General features: G+C 36.5%; 2 protein-coding genes across 2 annotated transcripts; both read right to left on the bottom strand.

Annotated features, from left to right (window-relative positions):
- Positions 1 to 126: 126 nt before the first annotated feature.
- On the bottom strand, positions 127 to 19,025 carry LOC129364227 (ribosomal protein S6 kinase alpha-2-like). The gene is made up of 22 exons (XM_055036757.1): positions 18,390 to 19,025; positions 13,599 to 13,715; positions 12,661 to 12,742; positions 11,405 to 11,485; positions 10,619 to 10,698; positions 10,139 to 10,245; positions 10,021 to 10,058; positions 9,781 to 9,923; positions 8,511 to 8,581; positions 8,158 to 8,246; positions 7,782 to 7,846; positions 5,415 to 5,517; positions 5,127 to 5,269; positions 4,854 to 4,976; positions 4,400 to 4,489; positions 4,100 to 4,258; positions 3,530 to 3,691; positions 3,364 to 3,440; positions 2,903 to 3,020; positions 2,731 to 2,787; positions 2,399 to 2,479; positions 127 to 1,998 (listed from the first exon to the last, which is right to left on the bottom strand). The coding sequence occupies exons 1-22, from the start codon at positions 18,636 to 18,638 to the stop codon at positions 1,843 to 1,845; spliced, it is 2,391 nt and encodes a 796-aa protein (XP_054892732.1). The 5' UTR covers positions 18,639 to 19,025; the 3' UTR covers positions 127 to 1,842.
- Positions 19,026 to 20,008: 983 nt separating this feature from the next.
- On the bottom strand, positions 20,009 to 26,438 carry rnaset2 (ribonuclease T2). The gene is made up of 10 exons (XM_055037084.1): positions 26,252 to 26,438; positions 24,988 to 25,065; positions 24,774 to 24,828; positions 23,576 to 23,625; positions 23,223 to 23,280; positions 22,931 to 22,995; positions 21,943 to 22,056; positions 21,671 to 21,716; positions 21,507 to 21,581; positions 20,009 to 21,385 (listed from the first exon to the last, which is right to left on the bottom strand). Exons 2-10 carry the CDS (start codon positions 25,056 to 25,058, stop codon positions 21,203 to 21,205), a joined length of 717 nt encoding a protein of 238 aa, XP_054893059.1. The 5' UTR covers positions 25,059 to 25,065; positions 26,252 to 26,438; the 3' UTR covers positions 20,009 to 21,202.
- Positions 26,439 to 27,252: the final 814 nt, after the last annotated feature.

Consider the following 27,252-nt stretch of genomic DNA (forward strand, 5'->3'; position numbering starts at 1 on the left):
CCTGGCTATCACTGATCTCTCAGTTTCGTTGCAACTGGCTCGAATGCATCTTTATTTCCTCTGTGTGGCATTAAGAAATGAAACAGTGGACTGATTATGTAAACGAACAGACTTTTCATTTAACGCTTTACATTGTTATTCATATACTTTATTTGGAAAAACTTTGGCCTCTTTAGCCAGTCATTTCAATGCCTGACCAGGTGTAGACAGTCTGTGCAGTCTATAAGCAATGGATGAACAACATCTCATTATATTTACAGTTTCCTTAGAAATGCAAACACAAAATGTACAGTCCTTCTGGCTGCATGTCATGGTACAGCTTGGCATATATACACCCATTTTAACCTCTTCAGTATTGAATTGCATGACAATATGTACAACCTGATTAGCAAACAATATATACAGCTTCACCTCCAACATGGGGCATATTGCACAAAATCTATAAAGCAACTATTATACACCTACAGTATTGCATCGATCCCACCTAAATTTGTTACAGACATGGAAAGTAATAGCTTATGCATTTGAGAACATACAGTAGGATGTACACAATATGCTACAGGTTCTTTTATTTACCATATTTGCTTTTCTTGGTTTTAGCATCTAATAGTGTTTGTGAGAAATGATAGTTTTCATTTCTGCTGGCAAAAAGTGCCACTGACGTCTGCATTTTATAAGCCTTTTTATGGTACTGCCTTATGTTTTCTGCTCCTTATCTTAATAGATGCAACCAGGACTGCAGCAATAAACAAACATTTAGTACAAGTGATCTCAAATAGTGTGGCTCTGACAGTGCAATGAAAAAACAAGCCTATTGCAAGCCTTGGCAGAGGTCAAATAGAACAACATATTCTCATATTCAGTGTTAATTTAACAATGCGTTGTTAAATTGAAGTGTTTGCAGACAGAAGTGTTTACAGTATGACACAGCTACTTTAATCCACCCAGTCTTATCCCTACTTTCTGCTGCCTCAGTAAAATAGATCTGGGATACATTTAACTCCGAAACATGTTAAAGACTCAAATGCCAAAATCATGGAGACATCAATATATATGTGTAAATATATATATATATGGTACACAAATACAACTATGAAGCATACATTATGCAAATAAAAGTCAGTGCCATAGTTACCTCAGAACTACTTCTCTAAGGATATTTACATGTCTTTTTTTATATTTCCATGCAAAACTCCCAAAATAATGGAGGAAAAAATATTGCTGAGTGCCACATTGAGTCAAAATATAAGCTAAAAAAAATCTTGAAAGAATTGTCTACTATACCAAAGAGTGCTTTTCATTTTTATTTCCCAGTCCATTTTTCCTATTTCAAGTTATGTGTAACCCAAGGCAGTTCCAGTTAAGCTGGGTGTATTTATTGCACAGTGATTATTGCACAAAAGTATTCCCCCCTTGACAACCTCTCCTTTAGGTTTGTTTGGACTCAAATAATTACATGTACATTGCAACTGAATGGAGGGCTTACTCCATGAAAGGGCTGTTTTTGAATTAAGTATGAAATGGCTACGAGACAGGTCAGAATGATTCAAAGGATCTATGAAGGCATCTGCATGTAAAAATTTAATTGTCTCCACTAAAGCCACTTAATTGGGATTATAGCGAAAAGTTCTGTATATGAAGACATGCATAATAAGTGTTATGTCACAGTGTAAAATTAGCTCATTTTGATACAGTTTGGAAATTGCACTAAGAACCAAGTCAATCTTGATGCCACGTTAGTGTTAATTAGACATAATTTTGTGCTTGTCAGAACATGAGTCTCTCCTTTGATGCAGGTCTTCATTGTGACTTAAGTTCCTCTTCCGCCTTTCGTTTCCAATATTAAAGTTCTTCCTTTTCTTTGGGTTCCGAAGTGACACTTGAACTGCCCAGCTTCTTCATCCCTCTTCGCTGAGCCAGACTGGAGGACTGCACTGGTTCCAGGACTGGAGCAGGAGCACATCGTTTCAGAGCAGAATATGTGGCAAACAGCGCCCCCTGGCAGCACATAAAGGACAATACGATTAGATGATCTGTCCAAAAAGTGCCATCTAGTGGATTCTGGACTCAAATTGTTGTATGTTCTGAGGTGTATGGTGATAATATAATAAAGAACATACAAACATACAATAATTATAGTATTTACTTCTCAAAATCTATTTTCTTTCTTTAATTAAGGCATACAACTAACAATCTGCTGCCATTTATTTTATGAATGGAAACAAACAAAAAGCTCTGTCTGGCTTATCAGTTCATGTTTTTGATTTATTAACACTTACATTTTACTAAATATTAGCCTTTTCTAATCACATATGCAGGGAAATTAAATTCTGTTGGTTAGCTTATAATGAGGCACAGTCACATATAGATACAGAATGACTTGCAGAAAGGGTCTGACCTTGACAGTGAGGGCATCCTGCCTGGTGAGAGGTTTTTCAGAAAGCTGCTCTTTCTCTACAATCCATGGGTGCCGAAGAACCTAAAGAGCATTGCAGTAAAACTGATAATTCATTTTCAATCCATATTTAATAACAATTAGAATGACAACATGGAGAAAGAACATTATAAACATTGGCAACACACAGTAAGAGCAGCATACTGCTCTGATTGAAAGTAAAATAAACTTATTAAAAGTTCATTTAAAAAATGTATTTACTACAATTTTAACAGAAAAAAGAGTTACACTAACTCCCTGTTCATTGTTGAGTTTATTTAAACAAAGCATGCTACCTGTGGGGCAGTAAGACGCTGGTGAGGATCCACATGGAGCATCTTTATCACAATGTCCTGTTAAAGAGGAACAGATAGCACACAGTTTATATGAGAATAACTTGACAGCATCAGTATCTTAACAAAAGAAAGACAGTTTTTTAACACATGTCAGAGAATATTAAGATGTAACCTTGGCAGCTTCAGACACCAAGTCCCAGTTCCCTCCTGTGATGACAACTTTCCCACTTCCAATCTGAGCCAGAATCTCCTCTGCGGTGTCATTAGGGCTGCTGGCAAATGGGCTGAAACTGAACAAGATTGAGAAGTCTACAGTTATTCAATAATGTGGTAAATTAGTTTAAAAAAAAGCAGTTTGGAAAATGTGTATATTTACAGTTTGAAGATACTATAAAGCTCTAATAGAGAACATAGAAGATGAATGGGAAAAGGGATGAAATAAGAATCGACCTCTTGTTGACCTTCTCTCTTATTGTCTGAACTGCTTTTGTTCTAGGGGAGGTTATTTATAAGGCTGCAGTAGCGGGATTATGGGGAATCATGACATTGCACAAGCTTAATGCTGACAATAGACCAATAAACTGTATTTTTAAATGTAGTTGCGGTTTTCTTGTTTTGAAACTTTACACTAACCCAGCTATCATTGTGTACAGGAGGATCCCCAGGCTCCAGATGTCACAAGCTGCATCATAACCCTGTTTCCTCAAAACCTAAACACACAAAATACACATTAATCATTTTGTTTTCTGATGTATTTGAATGTTGAGGAAATAGCAGATATTTTACAGTGTCACGGTACCTCAGGAGCCATGAATGTGGCTGTGTAACATGGAGTCATCAATAAGCCATTTTCAGCACGGAGCTGTTTGGCAAAACCAAAGTCGCATATCCTGATGGATTCTGGGAGTCCAGCCTCATCAGCGTAACGAATGTTGCTGGGTTTCAGGTCTCGATGAACAACCTGGAACAAAGCTAATCATCAACCAGCCTGCATGCTTTTTGGTGCAGTTGGAGATAGTAATATTTATCATTAGTATCTATCATTGTCTGATGATGCAATAACTTTATGGTATAAGCACAGGACTTTCCACAATTATCAGCAAGCCTGATGAATTCAGACGAAAGAGAGAGGAAAAAGAAAGGATGAATTTGTAATTAAAATTTTGGATAGTATGATAATACAAATAGGAAACTGAATGAGGAAAAAAATGGTGGATTTTATAAATGTTTTAGTGTGTGATTTTGATAACACAGTGAAAAAGCAATTTATTTTTTGTACAAACCTTCTCCAGTCATGCCAGTAACTGTGGGACATACTGTATTTGCACAATAATATTTCTTATAATTGTTTCATAACAGGGCATCTTACCCCTTGGGAGTGCAGATACTCTACAGTTTTGGTCAGTGTACAGATAATGTCTGATGCATCCCTCTCTGTGAAATTTGGCAGCCTCAGAACTTTGTCCAGGAGTTCATTTCCTCGCATTACGTCAAAAACCAAGAAAACACATTGGCCGTCGTCAAAGACCTACATGTGGGGTGAAGAGGACATTTGTATTTAAGATGAGAAAAAAAAAAAGAAACAGCTCAAGTTACTATTCAGAAAATGAAAAAATCTGCAGCAATGCTTGACATTTTATCTTTTCAGCATGTTTTTGTTTTTACTTACATCTCTCAAGGTAATTATATTTGGATGCTGTCCATATCGTAAAAGGATTTCAATCTCCTCTGATGGATCTTTTTTGGCTCTGTCAATAATCTGATTTAATAAACACAAACACAGAGTTTGTTATAAACTGCACAACATACAACTATTTAATATGTTCGGGATATATTTTATTTGGTACTTCTAAAAATGCATCAAACAGATGTAAGTGGATGGAATAGAAATGCCAGTGATTTTGTAAGTGGTTTCAACATGTTTTATTGATTAACCAAGGACTTTATCTGTATCAAAGCCACTTTTCAAAAAGTAATGTTTTCATAAATTACATTGCAGCAAGAAGTTTTTTAGAAAATGAAAACAGGACATTGTGAGCTAGTTTTCCTGTTTGTAGCCAAAACAAGCTATCCACAGCATTTCTAAAGCCCAATGAAAAGTTCATATGAACAATTTCTCCTACCTTCACTGAATACTCCACAGCAGTAATCCTGTGCAGACATCTTTTGCGGACAAAGGGTCCTGACTGTTCGACTTCTTCCTTCAGTTCATACGTATCTTTGAAAGCCACATTGCTGCGGATGTGCTGTCAGAGATCATCGTGTCATTTTTATTATTCATTTTAAGTAAAAATATCAAATAACCTATCAGTTAGCCTGACATATAATTATATCGGACAAATTGTGAGTAAGCATAAACTGTTTTGTCATGAGATGTTTTGCTAAATGTTGCATACTTGCGCTATGGGGTTAATGTTCACTTCTTGCCGGGAAGGAACGACAGGAGCAACAGTCGCCTCTTGAGTTTGATTAGTGGCCACGAAGCTGAAACCACGAAACAACTGATGTGTGTTTGCACTTGGAGGAATCCCTGGAGAATCTGGAGATAGAACAAAACACAAAGATTCCTATGTTGTGGTAAATCTATCTGTCTATCTATTTTATCATTGCATATACAAGAGTTGAATCAAAATGATAATGGAGTTATTTTATTTTGAGTACGTTGTCGCCTCTGCATGAGTTACCTGTTGGTGTTCTGGAGGTGAACTCAGGATCAAAATGGAAAGTGTCTTCAGGTCTTCCAACAGTTGGTTTGAATGGAGGCCTCATCTCTTTCCTATACAGCTTCTATAGAGCCAGACACCACAAAGTTACATTAGCAAGTACAGAACCATCAGCTTCACTAAAGAGAGAAATATAACAATGTGAAATACTCTGACTGCATGGAAACTGCTGTTCATGGCATCAACGAAAATAAATGATATTCCACCTTTGTGTGAAGTTGTTCATAACTGCCTCACAGTGCACTGGACCCTAAAATATTTACACCCCTTCAACTTTTCTGTAAATTGTCCTTTTTTTCATTTTCCTAAATAAAATACAGGGAAAAAACTGCTTTCAAATGTAAATTTGTAAACAGAGTGCGAAATTTAATGTTTGTATGAATTTAACTGCTCTACACAGGCCTCAGACATTTCTTGGATTACATTAATTAACAAACAGCATTATGATGATTAAGGAGCAGAGTAAAGGTTATAAAACAATGTCCAAAGCTTAGGACCTTTCTCAGAGTAATATTGAATCCTCCATCTAAAAATGAAAAGCGGCTCAGCTGCACACCAAACAAGACATGCTCATCAACCTAAGCTAACCTTGGGCAAGGATAACATTAACCATCATAGTGGTGGGTTTCCCCAGGGGCTGTTTTTCTTCAACAGGGTCTGAGTTGATAGATGGAGTAAACTACAGAACAATCATCAAGAAGAACATGAACTAACTGAACAGTAACACAGTGTCCTGAAAGTGATGCTGAAATGTAATTGGAGCAAAAATAATGTAATTTGCAAAACTCTAAATATCTAATACTGCAAAAAAGAGAACCCACATTTATTATCCTGACTGTTGAAAACTGAACACTGCAATGACTGATTATGGCCTTCAGGTGTCACTAGTGCAACATCTGTTGAGCATATCTGGGCTCATTGGGGTAAAAATAGACTCCTGACACAGGCAACAAATACTACGAAGCTGTATTTAAGGAGGGGATGCAGCCCAGTGCATTTTATATTCCTCAGGCTACAGGCTGTCTGCTTTATAGAATTATGAAAGCAACTCTTTAAGAAAGAATGAAAATTTGAAGGCAGATTTAATAATCAATCAATCAATTACAGTCACTCACTCGGATAGTGATGATTTATTTGAATGGTGTGGAGAAAAACATAAGTCTCTTATTTTGGCAAACACTGTCTGAAAATAGGAAAAAATGTGTCTGAAAGGTAGTGAGGGTCATGAGCAGAACGTGAAAAGGAGCACAGGGACGAGAAGAGAGATTTGTACATGCTGAAAGCAGAATATTGTGGATTCTGTAGAAAAAATTCAGCATCACTATTGAAAAAGCTAGATGTATAAGAAGTCATGCTGGATTTCCATTTTCTTGCACAAGTCAGTTGAATGATTTCAATATAGCAGGACAAAAACAAGACAGATTCAGTAATTTATTTGCTAAGGTAAGAAAACGGCTTTTAGAGGATTTTTAGACACAATCTTTAGCTTATTCTTAATATCTCAATAAGACGGAGCTCTACTTTTAAAAGTAGATCCATTAATGTGCATCCATGATATTGTTTATCTCTTTTTTATTTTAATTTATTTTTTTAATTGGAACATAATATGTTGCTAATTTTATAATTTAACCTATTGATGTTAAAAGTTAGGTTCTGTTTAAGTCATTTCTTGATTCAATTATAAATCAGGACTGGGTGAGGATAGTGAAATTTAATAACTTAAATTAGCTGTGATTAATCACAGTTAATTCCTGATTTAACAGGGGTGATTGTCATATTAATTTGCGAGATTAGAATTTACTTTATGATTTAAAACAGAAGAAGAAATCTGTAAGAGGACTTGTACTGACTCACAGCATGGCACCTGTACAGTTAGAAAGTGTTTTGCATTTCATGTACGCAAAATTGTAAAGGCACTCAGAGAGTTTCAACTTTGATGTTATTCCCTAGTAGATGTAAGACTGTCCAAAGACAGTCTTACCATGCCGCATCTCCGGTTTTGATGCAGCATGGTTAATTATACTCCTTGCAGAGAATCTCAGTCAGAGCAAGGAGCATTACACTGCAGAGAATGATCCTTTTCAGGCAGCGCAGATCAAAGCAAAGGATGTCAAGGTTTCATGTTGACAGCACAGGTAATTTCCAAGACAGATCATATGGACATGAGCAAACTCTCTGAGTGCAAGGCTTTGTTGTAAGAGTCACAAAAAGTTGTTGATAGAGACTTACTTACTAATGTTGACTTCATTTTGACCATGTTCACACCATTTTCATATAACAGAACGTCTTTGTTGTTATCATATTTTGTGGTAAATCTAATTTTCTTACGTTCCAGTCAATTGATGCAAAGAAGCTGTGTCTTTTAATTTCTTCCACTCCATCTGGTCCGGCTCCTGTCAATCACACAGATTGACAAAAAGATGTAAATGATCACAGATGTGGAGGAAAATATCCCAAATGCACATTCTAATGCCTGTTTGCTTGACAGCTGACTAAAAAGGAACTGCAGGCTACAATCAAGTGAGTACCCTCACAACCCCCACCGCCCTCAGACTCAATTAACAGAGACTGAATTGACTATAATCAGGTGAAATGTCACCTTTCGAGTAGGTTTAACCCCTTTCCTCATTTTAAATAGGTTAAAACTAATGCATCACGTTAGTATTAACAGATCAATTATGTATGAAGCTTTTAAACAGCAGACCTAGACGATTGGCAGGATTCCTCTTGAAGAGTGCTCTCAATAAACTCTGCACTTCAGGGCTGAGGAACTGTGGCATTCCAAGCTTTGCCCTGAACGGACAAGACACAACCATAGAGAGTTAGCATATTAACAAACACATTGACATACAGAGAATAGAGAAAATGCTAACTGTTAAATTGAAGAACAGGGCCTAACATCCAATTATAGGACCCAGTCAAGAAGAAAACCAACTAAATAAACACTGAATTATTTTAGAATAGGATGCATTTTACCCAAGGTTAATTGGAAATGACTCAATAAAAAGGTTTAAGCAAATTCAAGAGACAGAAGATGTGAAAGGATTTTGTTCTTACTTTAAAATAAGCGCCATTGTTTCCTTTCGATCTTTTCCTTGGAATGGCAAAGATCCAGTCAACATTTCAAACTGGAGATCAGAGCAAAAATTGTCAGAACATGTAACTCATCTAAAAAAAATTTGACTGCATGTGGCTTTCTGAGGGGGGTTTCATTATAAGAGCGGCTTCTATTGTTTACTGTTAAACTGAATTTGACATTTATTTAACCTTGAAAAAGACCCACTGTTACCATATGATATCAGAATTCACAGAACCAACTCCACAAAATGTTTTACTATGGATTTCCTGGAAGAATGTTTAAAGAAAAGAACCACTAGGTAAATAAGATCATAGTATTTTCTTTAATATGTCCTCTTAGGTTCATCAAGCAAAGACATTCCAGAGACACTTTCACAAGAAGCCAAAATAGCAGGAAAACAACAACAGTTCTTTATCTGGGGCTATTGCTCTCCTCTGGAAAAGAATAGACTGCCAACTTCTGTCTGAAAATGGAAGAGACCTCAAAGTATTTTTCAGATTTATGAGGGCATGCGAGTGGAAGATTGACAAGGGAGTTTGGGGCGTAGAAATGTTATGATTCTGTGTTGTTGTGAAGAGAGAGTTCAGCCAAAAGGCAAGTCTGTCAGTTTCTCTGTTGAGCTACAGTTCAGCCCTTAATTATCGTCAGACGTTATTTGTCGCTAATCAAACAGTCTGCAAACACTTTCACCCAAATTAAACACATGAATAATGGATGATATGTCTGAAAACACTTCAATGTTTTGCGTGAAAATGGTTAAAAGGTATTTATATTAAAAGTAACTTACACACTGGTTGACTAGATTAACAGTGAAGTCCTGAAAAAAAGTCACTTTTGCATAACATTCCACCTTTAAGGCAATTGGACACACTTCATTTAATTTATGGTTGAGGGGGTCACAAATACGATGCATTTTACTGAATTTTAATTGCGAAAACCTTTGTGTTGGTCTATCAAATGAAAATCCTAATAAAGTAAAGATTTGTGTTTATAATATCCCAAAGCATAAAAAAGTGTGAATCCTTTTGCAACACTTTGGTAACTGAGCATTTTAATTGTAATAGGAAACTGAAATGAGGAAGTCACACCAGTTCTGCATTATTACTGACGAAAGTCTTAGTGTATGTAAGTCGTTTGAAGTCTGTTATTATTTCACACAAGTGACAAGTAGCACTTCAATCTGTGGTGGTGAAAGCAAACATATTCTCTCACTCGTCATATTCATATGTTTAAATGAATAATTCTCACCATCAGGACCCCAAAGGACCACCAGTCAGCACTTTGTGTGTGTCCTCTCCTGTTTACGACCTCAGGAGCCATGTACTCAATGGTCCCACAGAAAGAGTATGCTCGTTTATCATGATCAATGGCTTCCTTACTCAGCCCAAAGTCTGAGCGGAAACAAAGACGCAAGGTAAGACAAACATGGACAGAAATAAAAACAAAAAAACATTCAAAGATTAAAGATTTACAGCTGCATATTCTGACCTGTGATCTTTATGTGTCCCTCCTCATCCAGGAGAATACTGATGAAAAAGACAAACACTAAGATTTAGTGAAATAAACATCCATAGGAAATTAAGATTTTATAGTGTATGTTACGTACTTTTCAGGCTTAAGGTCTCTGTAGATTATCCCCAGACTGTGTAGATGGTCCAGGGCCAGGGCCAACTCTGCAAGGTAAAACTTCACATCCTCCTCTGTAAACATTACCTAAGCAAATAAAGAATATGTAATAACAGTTCATTGGGGTACAAGTGAAAAAGAAATTAATTAGACGTGTTAATAATGACCTAAAGCGGTAAGAAAAGTGAGTTCCTCCAGTGCCATAAGGTTGACTTTGTAACATTTTAATACATGTATTTGTTCTTTTATTATGCTCTGATAACTGCTCCTGGTTCCCAGGTTATAAAAGCTGCTTACTTAACCTAAAACGGTTTCCAACTGCTGCAAGAAATTGAAAAGATTTTGACCTCAGAAACTGAAGGTGTCATCTGAAAATACTCCCAAAATTAAACCTAAGTCATTTCAAATAGATGTTGTGTTTATTGGTGTTTCTATTTTAGGAAACTGTTTGCAAGCCCACCTCCTTGGATAGGCGAGTGAAAAGATCTCCACCTCTGAGGAAGTCCAGGATCAAATAGAGCTTTCCTTCTGTCTGAAAGGCTAAACACACACGCAGATGTCCAAGTTTCACAACACACATTGAGCTTGTATTATTGTATATTTATTACACTCTCTTTGATTTTGAGGATGTAATCTTAAGAAATTATTGCAGTGTGCACAGTTCTCTGCATTTTTGCACTGTGATAAAGTATTTAAAGGATAAAAGAACATGTTTTTTTTCTCATGAAGAGAATGAATATTAATCAGAATAGTTTCTGAATTATTTTACTTTTAGAATTCCTGATTAATCAAATTATCCACTGAAATAGCACAGCAGCCAAAATTAGAGTTTGAAAACATTTGTGAGTCAGATGGAGTAATCTCAGGTTTCCTGACAAATATTGTGCGCACATACTATACAATATATTGACATACTTCTCAGTACCCTGACAATTTGATATTGAAATTGAATTCTACTTAATTTTGAGGAATAGGTAGATTAGTAGAAGTATACACCTATCTATATGTCATATGAGTTTAATGTTTTTGAACTGAGTCGCTAAATTAGCAAAGTGTTTTAATTATTCTGACTTATTGAGATGCAGCTGTATGTCCTTCCTAAATGGAAGCATTTATTAAGTATTTACCACAGTGCAAAACTATGATTGACACATTTTCTATTCACTATGCACAAAATTTAGGTTTTAAATTATTTCTCTAGCAAATACAAAAAAGTAAAGCTGTAAAAGTACAATATTCAACTTACCATAGTGGAGTTTAACAATAAAAGGGTGATTAACCTCTGCCAGAATGTCTCTTTCCATCTTTGATCGGACTCGATCACGCACTAAAAACAGGAAATTATCAATTATACTTCATTGATTCACCGACATTCAATGCCACAAAATTGTTGGCCGATTTTCAAAATGGCAAAAACAGAATTAAATAATTGGGGTGAAAAAATGTTTAAAACATGTTACAGCGTCTTCTATCTATTTTAACGTGCTGCACACTTCTTTTTAGAAATAACAAAACATTTAGAAATCAAAAAGCCCGTAGGGTAAAATTTTCAAACGTAAAAGGTTAGTGAGTTGCTCAAAGTTGTAAAAAGTTAAGAAATAATTGAAAATTGTTTTCCGGTCAGAAAACAGAAATATCCCAAAATCTAATGTTGCAAAATCTTATATCAGAAAATATGGATTACTTAAAGACAGCAAAACAAAACTGAAAACTCACAATAAAGCCTGAAAAATGTGTTTTCTGTCAATATCATTATGCTTAAGTTGCTGAGACATTCTTCCAAAGAGTTTAAAAAAAAAACAGTATTTTACATCAAATGAACGCTGACGCACATAATTCAATTTACAGAATGCTTCTGTGATGAAAAAAAATAAATAAATTCCTGGCGCTAAAACAGACATTCTGCTCCAAAAGCCTAGTAAAAAGCTTCTGGATATTGAAGCAACACAAAATACAATGAAGGAGCTTCCATATTGCTATGGTGTTGCAGAATTATAATCAACAACAAACAATCATAATTTGCTCCTGTGAAAACTAAGACATCTTTACTCCAGCATCTATCCCCTTGACAGGATGAGATTGTGATTCTTCCAGTTCCAGGGTGTGGGTAAAGAGGATTAAATCTTGTACAAAAACTCTAGATTATCACATGACATCTGAACCTGCGTCACTCTTGTTCATGTTAATCCCAGCAGATGTTAAAAAATGTTTTTCTCAGTAAGAGTACAAACTAACCTGTTTTACACCAAATCCCTTGAATGTAGGGCATGTAAATTTAGAAATCATCCATATAAATAAAATAATTTACACACAAAACCTCTTTTAATCTTGGTTTATTAGCACCTCTATAATAGAGACTTTTTGTAATGCAATCCATATAGCAACAAAATAAATATGTAAGTTGTTATTTTAAATTATATGTGAATAAATAAACCAAGACTTAGCGTTGATGTGTCTGCATAGCTTATATGTGTATTCACTGATTTAGTTTCATTGTATCACCTTTTAGAGTGGCTTTTTTCAGGACCTTCATGGCGTAGAGCTGTCCTCTGTCCACTCCTCTGATCTTTCTAACCAGGAACACCTAGAAATAAGTAACACATGTTACAAGTTACCTTATAGTAGTCATACTGTCCCTAACATTTTATAAAAGATGAAGACAGCAATTATTTCTAAGCACTCGTGTTGTGAAACATTAGCTGAACATAAAAGTCAAAGCTGCTGCCAGAATGTTACGGTAATTGAAATACAGTCTAGATTAGCCTAAAATTTGTAGGTTGCAAACTTGAAGGTCATTTGCTTCCAGCGTGTTTTGCAAACAGAAATGTAAATTGCTGTCTTGGAGCTGCAGCAGCTATGATTTAAACAAGGTCTGCCGAAGGACAGCAGTACACTGAGCCATGTAAGCAGGCAATCCAGGCCACACCGAGACTCGACCTCAATTGTCTGCTCGCAGCTTTGTAAACAGCATCCGCTTGCCAAGGACTGCCAGGGTTGAATGTTTGGCTAATGCAGCACTCTAATCAACTGAGTCTGTGTTCTTCTATTCATTTAAATAAGCCTAGTGGTCTATGAAGCTGTTGTCAAGGGAGCTAATCTACAGATAATTGGAAATGTGAGGCTTGTCATTAGCAGATGAGTTGCTGGTGAATAAACACTCCAGTCAAAAGTAAGATCATAACCCTTTTTATCTGTGTTGTGAATGTTTTGTTTCATTTATTATAATCATTTTCCAAATTAATGTTCAGTATCTGTAATTATAGTTCTTTTTCAATTCAACAAAATATTGTAATTGTTCTCTTTTTGTATAGCACTCCAAAAGTGAACTTTTGACACACATTAAGCTACTTTTATTTCAGAAAGCCAAAATCACTTTTTCTTCCTAGAATTTAAATATTTGCCTATTTCCAGATATCAGTTACTATATCAGGTATTAGTACCTTTCCATAGGATCCTTGTCCGAGCACCTTCAACAACTGGAACTGAGACGGGTCTGCTTTTTCACAGCCTTCCTTAACATGATGGCTGATGTCAATCTCTTTAAGTACACTGTCATCCTGAGAAAAGAAATACAGATATTATCATTTGCACTTTATTTATTCATTAAAAAGTTGTGTTTGTACAACTTGATTGATGTCCACAGCTTGACAACACAGAAAGAGAGTAAACTCTAAACTAAATGGATACAAAAAAGGCCCACGTTACTAATTATTAATATGATATTTTTTTTATTATTCTGAGGCTTCTTGCAACTTTGTCACTTTATCTGTTTAAAGTAATGTGAAAAAAGTGTTTGCCCCCTGATATATTTATTGTTTTTGCTTTTTTTTTCAGATTATCAACCAAGTTTCACTATTGGATAAAGATATGTTGACTAAAAACAAAAAACAGGTTTCAAATGATAATTTTAATCATTAAGGGGAAAAACCAATCCGGCCTATGTGAACAGGTAAACCTAAGACCGTGTTGCCTTGGCAGTAAAAGCTAACATCGATCAAGAGATTGTGATATTAAACACACAATATAAACACTGAGGAATGTCATGCCAAGCTTCTTTGCAGACAGGTTTTAATTAATTTCCATAGGAGGATTTTTGAGACTGAACAATGTATTTAAGGCCTTTCTGAAGTTGATTAGACTTTGACTAGGCCACTCACATTTATTCAGGTTTTTCTCAGTATTTTAGAGATGCCCTTCATCTGTGAAGTAGATCATTGTCATCCAGCAGAATCAAAGTCTAATTGAGCTTAAGGTCAGGTACTGAGGCCTGGAGATGATTCTTATGGCAAGTTGTCCAGATCCTGATGAAGCAAAGCATCCCGAACCCTCACAGGTTTGACATTTGGTCAGTGTCTGAAATGCCTTGTTGGTTTTAGGTAAGATGTGACATGACAAATCAAGAGGTTCCTCTTTTGTCCCCGAAGTCCACAGAATACTTGATGTTTTTTGGCAAATGTGAGATAGCCATTTCTGCTTTTTAATCAGCAGGGATTCTGGCCTTGAAATTCTTCCACAGACACCATTTCACCCAGTTTATCCTCCTTGAACTCTGACTTTAACTGGGACAAGTGAGGCCTGCAGAGGTTTAGATGTTGTTCTGGGTTGTGTTGACCTTCTGTACTAATCGTCACTGCGCTCTTAGAATAATTTTGGTTGACCAGCCTCTCTTGGAAAGCCTCACCCGTTCCTTTTTCAGCAGTCAGAAGGGCTCTGTTTAAATTATTTATTATATCTGCAGGTCAGATAAAAAAAAACATACCTGGATCTGACATAGAAAATCGAGCTCAATGTTCTAAAACAATTGTTTCAATCATAGTTAATTCCTTATTTAAAATTGGGACATTTACTTTTTTCACAAAGGGCCAGATGGGTTTAGATAGCCTATTTGACTTAATGAATGAATTAATCATTCTAAAATGACTTTTTATATTTACTCTGGTTATCTTTGTCCAATATTACAATTTGCCTGGTGACATTTAGGATTGGCAATCAAGCAAAATCAGAAGAAATCTCTGAGGAGCAAATATGTTTTTCTCAGCACTGTACATTCTTTTTCTCTCTCAAATGCCTGATTGTAATAAAATTAGGATGCCCAGGTCTCCATCTTTGCCTGCCAATTCGCTTACATCAAACACAACATTGACTCTTTTCCCTGCTGATGGTGGGCCAACTTCTAGGATGCCTTCTGTCGGCTCTTTGGGTCTCTGCCCTGCTAATCCCCAGTACCCAAGGCTTGACTACCAGGGCTCGGCAGCATTTTTGACATCTGTGGCTGAGGCAACCAATTTTCTATTGTCATCAGGGGCTGAATAATGCACTGCAATAAATATACTGCAGTTTACTACAGGAATAATAACCATTCTCATGTTAATTAATAACAAGAGTAATGTTTAAAACTCCAATGAAGCAGGAAATAAAACTGAGATCAGTTTCTGCCAGGACATCAATCTACTCTAATGCTATTTTTGTACTGGGTTTTCTTGGAACAAACATCATTTACTGTAATCTCCAGTAACCAAAATCATGCATCATGTTAGATACAAATACAAAATACACATAAATACAGTAACTTAAGAAATCATTACAAATGTTCCATGTTTTTACTGTTTCCAAAGGTTTTAAGACTTATTTCTTGCTTATTACTGACTTAAAAAAATAGCATCTTTCCAGACTTTTGCTGAAATTTAAATATATTTTGCTAATGACAGATAATATCAATTTAAAGATAAAACTATTTGTTCCAGATAGGATTATAAACTCAAGTAAGCACACTCATTTAAAAAAATTGTTTGTTTGCATGATAATACATTATAATAAATTCCTTCTGTTGTAACTCACAAGCTTGCCACAGTAAACTTGTGAAAGTGCAATAAATCACCATAATGACTTTGTCAGGGAAGTAATAAATCTTGCATGAAATTAATTTGGTTAAACAGCTCCTTAACTTGTTTTATATTTGATCATTATTCTTATGAATTTGACACAAACGTGGCTGACTGACACCAGCTTGACCTCTTGTAACGGTCTGCTAAAACTGTGAACTAAGATTTTTCTGCCAGAAAAAAATGGAAAACCATGTGCAATGTGTATGAGCTGCAGCGTTTTCAAAAGGGAAATGGATGTGTTTCCAGAAAGAATATTCATGTAAGCGTTAGAGAGTGAGCGATTACCCACGAGGCATTTTGCACAGCAGCTTTTAAGCCAAACATCCAGCTCTTAGTCAATTGATTTATTGAAACTGGACAAGCACAAACAGGGAATGGATTTGATTCTGGACACTAAAAATGCTTTCAGCATTTTGTTAATGGTAGTCTTGCCCCAAAGCAATCCAGCATTGTTCTCTAGTTCTCAGTAAAGAGATCTATAATACACAGGTCTCTTTATAGATCTTCACTCTCATTTACTAAACTCATTAACTAAACTTCACTCTCATTTTACAAAATATTAAATCTGAGACCAAACATTTATTTGGAAAATATTTACTGAGGTAACAGTTGATAAATCCAAACAGATTTCCTTTTGGCTTCCCCTGAAATGCACAGGAAGAGTCACATACATCTCAAACTGTAGAATGTAAAATTATGGCAATTTTTGAGTATTTTTTTTTTATTATTTATATCTCCATTGGGATAATTTGTCAGCACAAAGAAGCAAAGGGCGTTTAATGTTAGCTTGGCATTCAGCTTGCTATTCATTCTCAACTAGTATTTATTACGTTCGTTATGCTGTGTTTCTGTGTTACATGATGATTTTAGGTTTTAAGGCACGAGTCAACAAAAAACATATCAGATTGAACATGAAGCCTATGCAGATTTTCCCCATACTCCAATACCTTACCCGATTACAAAAAAGCAACAGGAAGCACAAATAACACCTCTGGCTCAAATAAGTTTATATTAAAGTCATTCAGTTTATGTAAGCGTCTACCAGATTATGCCATAACAATTCAATAGTTTGGATAGAAAGCAACTACTTTGCCACACATTCTAAACTTGCTTAATTATTGAATTCCATTCTAATATTCAAAGACGCTGTGATCTAAACCATTTCATTGCACCTGCGTGTTTGGTGTCTCCTAGTTGATGAACCTCCTTTCACCTTTGTTATAAATTTTTGGCAGTGTCAAACAAGTTTACTTCCAGCATTATAGCTTCTAGTTGCAGCATGATACTGCCACCACAATGTTGGGAGAAATGTGTTTCAGTATGATGTGTATTGTTAGTTTTCCATGAGATGACTTCTGTAAGAAAATTGTTTCACTGTACCATGTTTAGGAGTATTCAGAATAAAGAAGGAGGACAATGGTGCACAATGCAAACCTCTGTGGCAATGTCAAGTCTTTTGCAGCCTTCAACACATTTCCATTCAAGACTCTTTCTATCTTTCCATAAACTCTGACCAAGTTCCCTTTGCTTGCTAAAGAAAAGCATTCACACACATTTGTCATGGAAACTTCAAAGTTCAGTTTCGATCTCATATCATTGAACAGTTGATCGCTGAAAAAAACTCTACGAAATACTTTCAGTTTGTGGTTTTAACATGACAAAATGTGAAGTTTAATGTTCATGAACATTTGTCATTATGGAGGACAGCAACTATCATCCAGAGAGCGAGACAGTCACTCAAACAATAATAAAAAGGTCACTGAAGCTGACCTAGCAGCATTCACAACAGGAGGTCTTGGAGAATGTTTCACTGCATTTACAGCTCAGGCATGTAGGCAGGTGAGCCGGACACCTCACACTGTGACCCTGCTGGTGTGTTTGGGTTATAAATAGAACTCCACTGCTGTGGCTGTCAACTGAATCAATCTGTCTAGATCCATGTATTGACCAACCTGCCTGCCTCTGCTTTGTGTTTCCCTGTATGACAGTGTGTCCTACACCCAGCCTCACACACCCTCTCTCTGCCAAAGCACAGCTCCTGTGGGCCTCAGGCTTTGGTTGTTGGCAGACAGAGAGAAGGGCAAAAACAAGCGCTGCTTTCTGAATAATTCTGCAACACTTTTCACACCAGTGAACTGTGAGTCAGCTGTCTGTGTTTATGTTTTGGGAAATTGCCTGTCCGGCTCCACACATCAGTGCACACAGCCAACACAAATACACAGATCCCAATAGTGATGCAGCTGCTTTCACACGTGCCTCTCGTGTCTGATCAGATGTAAAAAAAAAAAAAAAAAAAAAAAAAAAAAAAAAAAAAAAAAAAAACGCCCAGCTGACAAAACGACTCACCTCCAGCTGACAGAACCCGGCGCTGTTCTTGTTCCGCGCAGCTTTGTTCTTCAGGTAGATGGAAAACCATCTCCGCACTGTAAATTTACGCGTGCTTGTGTCCATGGCAACGATCAGACCCGCGCATCTATCCCATAATGATGAACATCTCCATGTAGGAGGCCGGGGGCTCCCCAAGACTGACGCGCAGTAACACACGGCTCTTCTTTTAGGCTCCCTGTTTGTCCCGCAGTTTCCCTGTTGGCGCATCCTCAAGGCAGCGGTCGCTCCGTGGTGCCTCCATTCTCTGCGCTCTCCGCTGGTGGAGCTCAGCTTCGGCGGGAGCCCAGCGACTGAAAGGGAGTTGTAAGAGAGCTGTTAATCCACGCAGCGGATTGATGACTGCTGCTCGGTTTAGGATTGCCCTGTGTGTTTTGCAGCAGGCTCGCTGCGTAAAAGGGTGCAGGGGTGGAGGTCACGAATAAATCCGTTCCGCTGAATCAGGAGTGCGTGCAGCTCCCTTTTCACGTCTCTACCTGTGCGTGTTTGTGTTAATCTTCCGCTCTTCTCTATATATCTCTCTCTTTCTGACTCTCTCTCACCCTCTGCGAAACAAGGGATTGTCACCAGTCACATTGTGCGCCACAGGGAAGCTCATCGACCCCTCCCCATTTGTCTCCCTCCCTTCCACCTCCTGTCTTTCCCAACAGCACACAGCAACAGCTGGTGAGGTCACATGGTGCAAACCTGCAACCTCTCCCTGGCTGCCTTTTCTCCTTTGCAGCATCCGCACACACAGATTTAGAAAGCATATTTTTATAACGAGACAGCAACATGCAAAAATACGACGGCATTAGAATTCAATACAAATTGTCGAGTGCAGCAGCCAATAATGATGACACAAATGAGGCCAGCAGTCACAAGGGAAACAGCATGATCTGTTCTGATCGCTAAGCATGTGTGCGTTTGTGTTGGAATTTGAATCTGTCACATCAGCAGCTTTTGCAGGGCTGCAGTGTTACATAACCTCTGAAAGAACCAGTGATACATGGCAGAGAGACCACGTTGATGGGAGCAGGGGGTAAATGAGGACTGCAGAGGACCCCAGATGCGTTTCTGGGGTTAACTGTCTGCAGCTGACCCAGGGTTAAATTTCTCTGAAGTTCACCTCAAACACTGGACAGGGCTGCAAAACACTTTAAAGTCCAGGACACATAAGTCACAGCAGGTTTTCACATGTCTGGGTGAATCTGGGTCACGGTTTGGTCACATCAGGTACAAGGTTTTTTGGGTCATTTTAGGACTATTGGAAAATGTAATCAAATGTGTTTAGTCAATCTGCTGTGGGCGGAGATTCAGGATTATGGACTGATGTCTTTGTCCTAGTGGGATTAAGGCTCTGTAAGGAGATCACAACATTAATATTTATACCCCACAGCCAGACTGTGAGACGGACAGCCTCAAATATACCAGTGTATCTATGCTGGATCACACTGCTAAAGGAAAAAAAACTGTTAACACTCTGTCACATAATTTTGTCAAATTCTCTTAGTGTTTTCCCAGTGAATTGTATTTATAAATTCCTATTTATTCTGCATTTAAAAACCATTGTAAAAAAACAAAAGAGTTGATGACACCCGTGAGAATCAAAATGATAGATTTATTAATATTAAAAATAAGAACTTACAGCATTGTGCAGTTGCTAATTTTAGGACATTTGACAGCAGATAATGTTATTTCACATCAAGCAATCAGTTTGCTACACTTAAAACATAACATGATAGAAAATATAATTAAAAATAATCACTTTTCATGAATAGATCTGTCTTCACAGGCAGTTCATATTTATTTAACCTTCTAGAGTATCATTTTATATACTTGGCAAAAATTTAAAAGGCAGAACAATCATCAGAAAGGTCAAATAAATGACAAAGAAGTTACAAAGAAAGGCACTTTAAAGTAAAGGCCATTTTCATCCCCATTGATCAAGCAATACCAGTTAACAAAATAAGAGAAAATACACAACAGAATCTGAATTGGATGTGTTTTAACAACAACAAATCACAAAGCTTTTGTTTTGGTTTTACTGGATGTAGGTGTTCAAAACAAAGGATCATAAAATTCTCACTGATAGAATTGTCTGTTGCAGTGCAAAACAAGTGTGATCCTCTTTTCCAGACTTGAATTACTTTATGCCATTTGGTGATAATAATTCAGGGCAAGAAAAAATCCCATGTGGAGTACATCAAGGCTCTAAGCTTGGGCTATTTTTCTTCAACATCTTTATGATTCCATTAGCTCAGACAATGGAGTATTATATTTTCCTCAGTATTCAGCAATATAAAGTTGCTGGTAACACATAATTTTATATGTTTATCAGAAATTATCAGGCTCTTCATGGATTCAGACCTGAATTCTCATAAACAAATAAAGTCTATCATCAAGGAAACCCAATAAATCCTTAAAAAAACATTTTCAATATAAAGGGTTTCCTGTGAAAATAGGACACAAAAACTGACTGTACTAAACTGAACATTTTAGTTTCCATGAGTGTTTTTGGGTTTTGTTTTTTTTTGCTGTACATGCAAACAGCCTTATGGTTTAAGCCAACTTGAATTCAAGCATTCCTCAAAATGTGCAATTAATTACATTTGTAAACCTGACAAACTCAAAATTGTTAAATGTGAATGCTAAACAGGGTAAAATTGCTTATTTATTAGTGTACATGCTAAATTAGAATCCATTTACAAAGAAAAACCAACTGTTTTTGTCCATAAAAAGGTAAAAGAATATATTTAGTGAGCTATAGCTCCCCAGTTTGAACATGTTTGCATTTAAGAAGCAGGTGGGTAATAAACTGGTATGTCAGGAGAACACACACTGAGGTCAGAGGATTTGTTTTGGTCCCACTTTCCTCTTGAAAGAGTATTAGTGGCAAAATGTTTCTCACAGTCTTGCAGAGTGAAGTCATCATCAAAACAGATCTCAATCTGTCCCAAAGTCTGGGCCTCAGAGTTCTGTCAACAAACAAACAGAAAAACAGTAAACATAATTATTGTCTAACAGAAGTTCCATAAACTTTACAAGCAGGAAAATACAAATATGCTGAATTGTTGAAAGAAAAAAAGCAATTTATACCGTTGATGGATGCACACATTGGATCTTAGGTTTCACGCCATAGAAATTTTCCATCGCTTGCTCAATATCAGAAAACTGCAAAAGTCACAGAAAATATTACTGTTATGACAGAATGTAGTTTCAAAAACTGGTTTTCATAAATCCAGTGCAAGAGATAAACTTACAGTGTAGTATTTGTCAGAGGGGATAATGTTAGCCTTCTGCAGCATGCTGCAATAAAACATTACAGATCTTCACTTAAACTGATGTTGGGTTTTACCAAAAAAAACATAAAATGAGCGAAACACCGGGCAACAAACATGGAGAGGAAACATAATTCCTATAAATCACCACAGTACAAAGATCTAGATACAGAAATGTTCAAAATGACAAAGCCTGTGTGTGAGGCCGGTGTGTCCATGCAGGTGTGTGTGAACGAGTGTGTAACTAACATTACCTGTTCAAATCCACCTTCTGATATAATTCCAGGGCCTTGCTGAAATACTTGTGTTGACTATTCAGCGAAGCAGCTTCTGCTGCACATGTTCCATGTTTAGACCACTCGTACTTCCTGTTGCAAAAGGAAATTCATTTAACTGATAAACCAAAAACTAAAACATGCAGATCAACTGAAAGTTAATACTATAACATTTTACCAGACGGCATTATCTCTTTTTCTTCAGTTTTGACAATAATATGGACATTTTAAGAACAAAACACTTTTTCTGATCAATTCAGTTTCATCCCATAAAACTAAATCTAATTGCAGTAAATACAAAGATGAACAAACTGCTGTGGCTCAACAAAACGGTTTTACAAGATTTTCAAAAGTGTCGCCACATCATACTTTCTAAGCATTTGAATACGTGCAAAACGAATAATCTCATTACATAAACAAAATCTTCCTTTTACAAAAACTGGACATCAAAAATATGTCTTGTGAGAAATTCATTTCAGTCCAGACTGTGAACCAGCTGACCGGCTTCCTTTTTGTTTTAATAGCGGTTGTCAAATGAATACAAGAAGCAGTAGCACATAGCAGCTCGCACTGTACAGGACGGGCTCGGTTAAATGATGTCATCATTTGATATATACATTTTTCACCAGTGTCAAAAAAATTCACCGGTATTACCATAAATACTGGTGCCAATAACCCGGTTTTACTAACGTAAAAGCAATAATATTATATATAAAAGCAATATTAAATGAACCTAAGGTTTGATTTAAAATCAATAACTGAAAGGATCTAGATGTTAACAAATGCAGTAAAATGTTCTCTTTTATTGTTTTTTAATGACTTTTAGGAGTAAAAATATAATAGTAGTAATGAAAAGAATAAATCTGTTAAATTAGCATAACAATAGTTTTACATGTTATAACCAAAACTAAACCCCACAAAACAGCAATTTCATTAAAAACATGCTGACTTAAAGGATGAGACATACCAGAAGTTAAAAGTAGAAGGGTGAAGCAGATCTGGCCAAACCTTCTTCATGTCTGGGATCAGATCCTGAGAAAAAAAAAAAAAAAACATACCAAAAATATTTACTTTATACATTAAAACAAGGTTTATTTTGAGTTTCAAAGGGAATGAAATATTAATTTATTCACCTTTTTGACATAGCTTCAGTCTTACACAACCAATATCTTAATATTCAAAGGAAATGTTTTGTTCCTGGGTTATCCCAGTTCTGTGCATCTGTAGTGTTATAAAGATTGACCAGAGAAATGCTATACCTCTATTTCAGTGGGGTTGAAATGCCAGGAAGAATTACAGAATTCCCCTTTATTAGGCCTGAAACACAGAGAGATTACAGTGAAAAATTACTTGCAAATTTAGCAAAATGAAGACATATTTGTCAAGGGTTTCCTTTTGAAGACACTTGAATCTGTCTAAATCTAAATCTAAATCTATGACAGTTCTATATATACCTTTGCATCCCTGTTGCTTTCATAAAATATTGTTTCAAACTAGGGAGCTTTGTTAGAGTGGAAAACACAGGCTACATGATCGTTTACATCTCATCTCCCAAAGGTAAAAGGACTTTCCAAAAACACATGAGGATGATATCTAAAATCCAGACTCTTACCACAGTCCATGTAGTGTCCAGTAAGTAACGTTGAGATGGCAATGCTCCGTCTGAAATGTGATAAACAAATATTAATATTTAACGTTTTTTTTTTTTTTTACAGTAAATAAGATAGCTCTTACTCTGGTAAGAGCTAAATCATTATACTGTATATATTTCTACTGATTTTCACTGAATCAAGAATAAGAAATTAAACTGTATCACACGTATTCTTGTGTGATACACTGCAGCAACATGAATCTCTGCAAAGCCCACCTAAACAGCACTAAACACCCTTCCTTTGATCAAACCGATCAAGATTCACAGCAAGTACACCGCTGCTGACATATCAAATTTACTTAAAATTGTGTCTGGTTTTATCACAAGACACAATAACAACAGAATATAAAACGTGACTGCACAATAAGCAGAAAAAAGTGCTGCCAACAAGCCTAAAAACAAGATGTGCAAATCATGCTGTAACTTGCATGTGAACGATGTTAAACCGCACTGCTGAGAAATTGTCTTGTGATTTTGTATCACGTGGTGTTATAAGGAAAACACCTGGATTAGATTTCCCCCAAACGGATCAGTGAGCATCACTTTTAGCACGACGATGCCCAAGACTCACTTGAATACAGCATTAATTCTGCACATGACTTTGATTTAATTTTTTTATACTTCTTTTAAAGCGACAGTGGATGAAAATCCTCTTCAAACTAAAAAATGGCTGAGATGAATCCTAGATTCAAAGGTCAGCATCCAAGCAACATAAACACAATACTTACTTTACTGTAGTCAGAGATATTGAACATGCGATACAATAGGTATTGTTGATAACTCCATTAATATCTCGCACACTGGAGTTTTGGTCTGTCTAAACATGTTTTTCTGCTCCTCCAAATCACTTAGTGATGTCAAAATCTATATGAATCATGTTTACCTTATAAGGTGTCTTAAGATGATATGTATTGTAAATAGTTGAAATTCACAGCAGATAAACAACCAAATCAATACTGAAATATTTTAATTTTATATTATTTCTCTTTTTAGTGAGAGTAAGTCTTGCATTTGACATTTTTCTAAAGTTATAAAGAAGCACCTCTTGTTGATGAATAAGAAAACAATAAATTAAAAAACTACTGAACATACTCTTGATTCTATATTCTAAATGATGGGTGCTAATAAAACAAATCAATAGATAAAAACAGAAACTCACAGAACAGAAGGTTTTGGGCCACTGCTGTGTCAGGATCAGTTTGGTCCATAAATTGCTGAAATGCAGACATTTCTAAGCTTCTTTCCAATATTATTTAGTTCAAATGATCACAGCACACATTTATTGAGAAACAGTTTTTGAAAATGTGAACAGAAAGCAACAAAAATAGTGACAGATGAGCACAATTAGTCATTTCTTTTACGTTTGTTCTTACATTGGTGAAGTAACGACAGCAGAGGACAAGGCTGCTGCCAGGCAGACCAGAAGAAGGAAGTGGAGACTCATGGCTGACCTAAAACAAAATGGGAAAATAAACTCAAAATATATTTGAGTTTGCTTTAAAACCACACCAACACAAAAAGTTAGGAACTTTTCAAACATAGTCTATGTAGTCTCTTTATACATAACATTGAGTCTCAGAGAATTTCCTTAAAAGAAACAGTTTCCTTAGATACACATATAACACAAATCATAGCTAAAAGGTCAGAGCTGGAATACAGTTATAAACAGGAACTTAACCCATCTTGTTTACGTAAGTGGGATTTCAGCTCAGTTCCTATTTTCTGGCGTGACCGTTTTTTTTTTACAAAGCTTGAACACAAGTACAGCAAATGTTAGAATTACGTAATGATCTTGTGTCCAGATTTCCTAACTTAAAATCTCGAAAAGATAAAACTACATACACGCTAATGCACATACATATTTTCAGGTTGTTTAATAATACCCAGAGACTGCATGGCTTCAACATCTTCAAATGCTTGTATGAGGTTGCCTCTAACAGGAAGGTAAATGCATTTCTGAAGGTGACCCTAAACTACATTTCAATATGACAGCCTAACAGCGTTGGTAAGTGGAAGAGACATGATCAGGATAAAAGATGATAATGCAGCCTAACTTATTTGTTTATGTGACAAATTTTAAGTATACAAACTGCACAAAAACATGACTTTCAAAAGGTTTCATGAACAGAAAAGCACATTGTGGTTCAATGCATCACTGATTGGAAACAGTCACGTAAAATCAAGATAAATGATAATATGCGCAGTGAGGAAGCTGGACCAGTGTGACAAAAATATTCACATTATTATTGTGAGAGCACAGCTTAAGTCACATGGCATTCAATGATAAATGTATTAAAACAAGTAGGACTTGTTTTAACACAAATGTTTCTTGTCACGAGTACTGATTCAATACAAATCTAATAACTAAAGCAATACTTTTCAACACTGTAAAACTGCATAGACAATGACTGTTCATGAAACTGTCTGTGGGATTTTTGTAAAAGTGTTTGGACCAGCCTGACGCCATGAGCACAAGGGCTGTAAAGAAATATCAGCTAAATGCATATTTAATCCAGACTGACTCAAAAACAACAGGACGATCTCTTAATCGTTAGAAAAGGAAGTACGGAACAAAATGCTGAAATCTAAAGCGCTTATTTTAGAAGAGAAAAAGTATTTGTGACAAACTTCACTCACCTTGTTGCAAATATGGAACATAAAGCAGTATAGCTGCTGAATGAGTCCTTCCTGCTTGATATCTCGGCTTAACGAGGTCACGTTTTGTTTAGTGGTTCGCCAACGAACAGTTTTGTTTACGTCGAACAGCACTGAACTACCGGCTTCGTCGGATCAGCCAATCGTAAGCGTCGGTCGTAACGACATCTTGCGTCATTACGTCTCTGCGTAGGGCCGATGCGTGGTTTAGTATGAGCGGTGTCCCGTTTGCTCCTCGGAACAGCGCCTAAACAACAACGTTTTCAACCAGATCTGGATCGATTATTTTATATATATATATATATATATATATATATATATATATATATATATATATATATATATATATATATATATATATATATATATATATATATATATATATAATATATATATATATATATATATATTGAGCTGACTGGATAGCTCAATACATAAGGCATCAGTATATCACCCGAGAGGGCAGGGTTCGAATCCAGTCTGGGTCCTTAGGCAAGACCCTTCAAGCTACTGCCTACCTCATACCATGAGAGATACTAAGTTGCATAACATGCCGGCTCAGACGTCGCCCGGCCAAACAAGGTCTGCGTCAGGTGTTGGGGAACCAGAGCACCTTGATGACAAATGGGCTACTGGAACAAGACGGAAATGGGCGAGAGATGAAAATGTGGATCTGTTGGAATGCTACTACTCAAGTAACCCTAGTGAGAGAGGTTACATGCAAAGACTGGGGAAGGAATGGTTACTTCGACATCCCCAGTCAACACTAAGCGCTAAACAACTAGTAGCTCAGTGTTCCAACATCCGCAAACGGCAACTGCTATCACAACTTGAGATTGACGAGATACAACACAAATGCTACGGCAAAAGGGAGGAACCCGGATGTCAGGACTGTGGGGACTTAACTACAAGTCCCCACCCAGTGAGGGGATACACGGCCCCAATGAGCGAAACAGAGCTGAACGAGACAGCTGCTGACCTGA

The sequence above is a fragment of the Poeciliopsis prolifica genome, unplaced genomic scaffold (genome assembly GCF_027474105.1).
Source record: "Poeciliopsis prolifica strain line A6 unplaced genomic scaffold, Auburn_PproV2 SCAFFOLD011, whole genome shotgun sequence".
Lineage (NCBI taxonomy): Eukaryota > Metazoa > Chordata > Actinopteri > Cyprinodontiformes > Poeciliidae > Poeciliopsis > Poeciliopsis prolifica.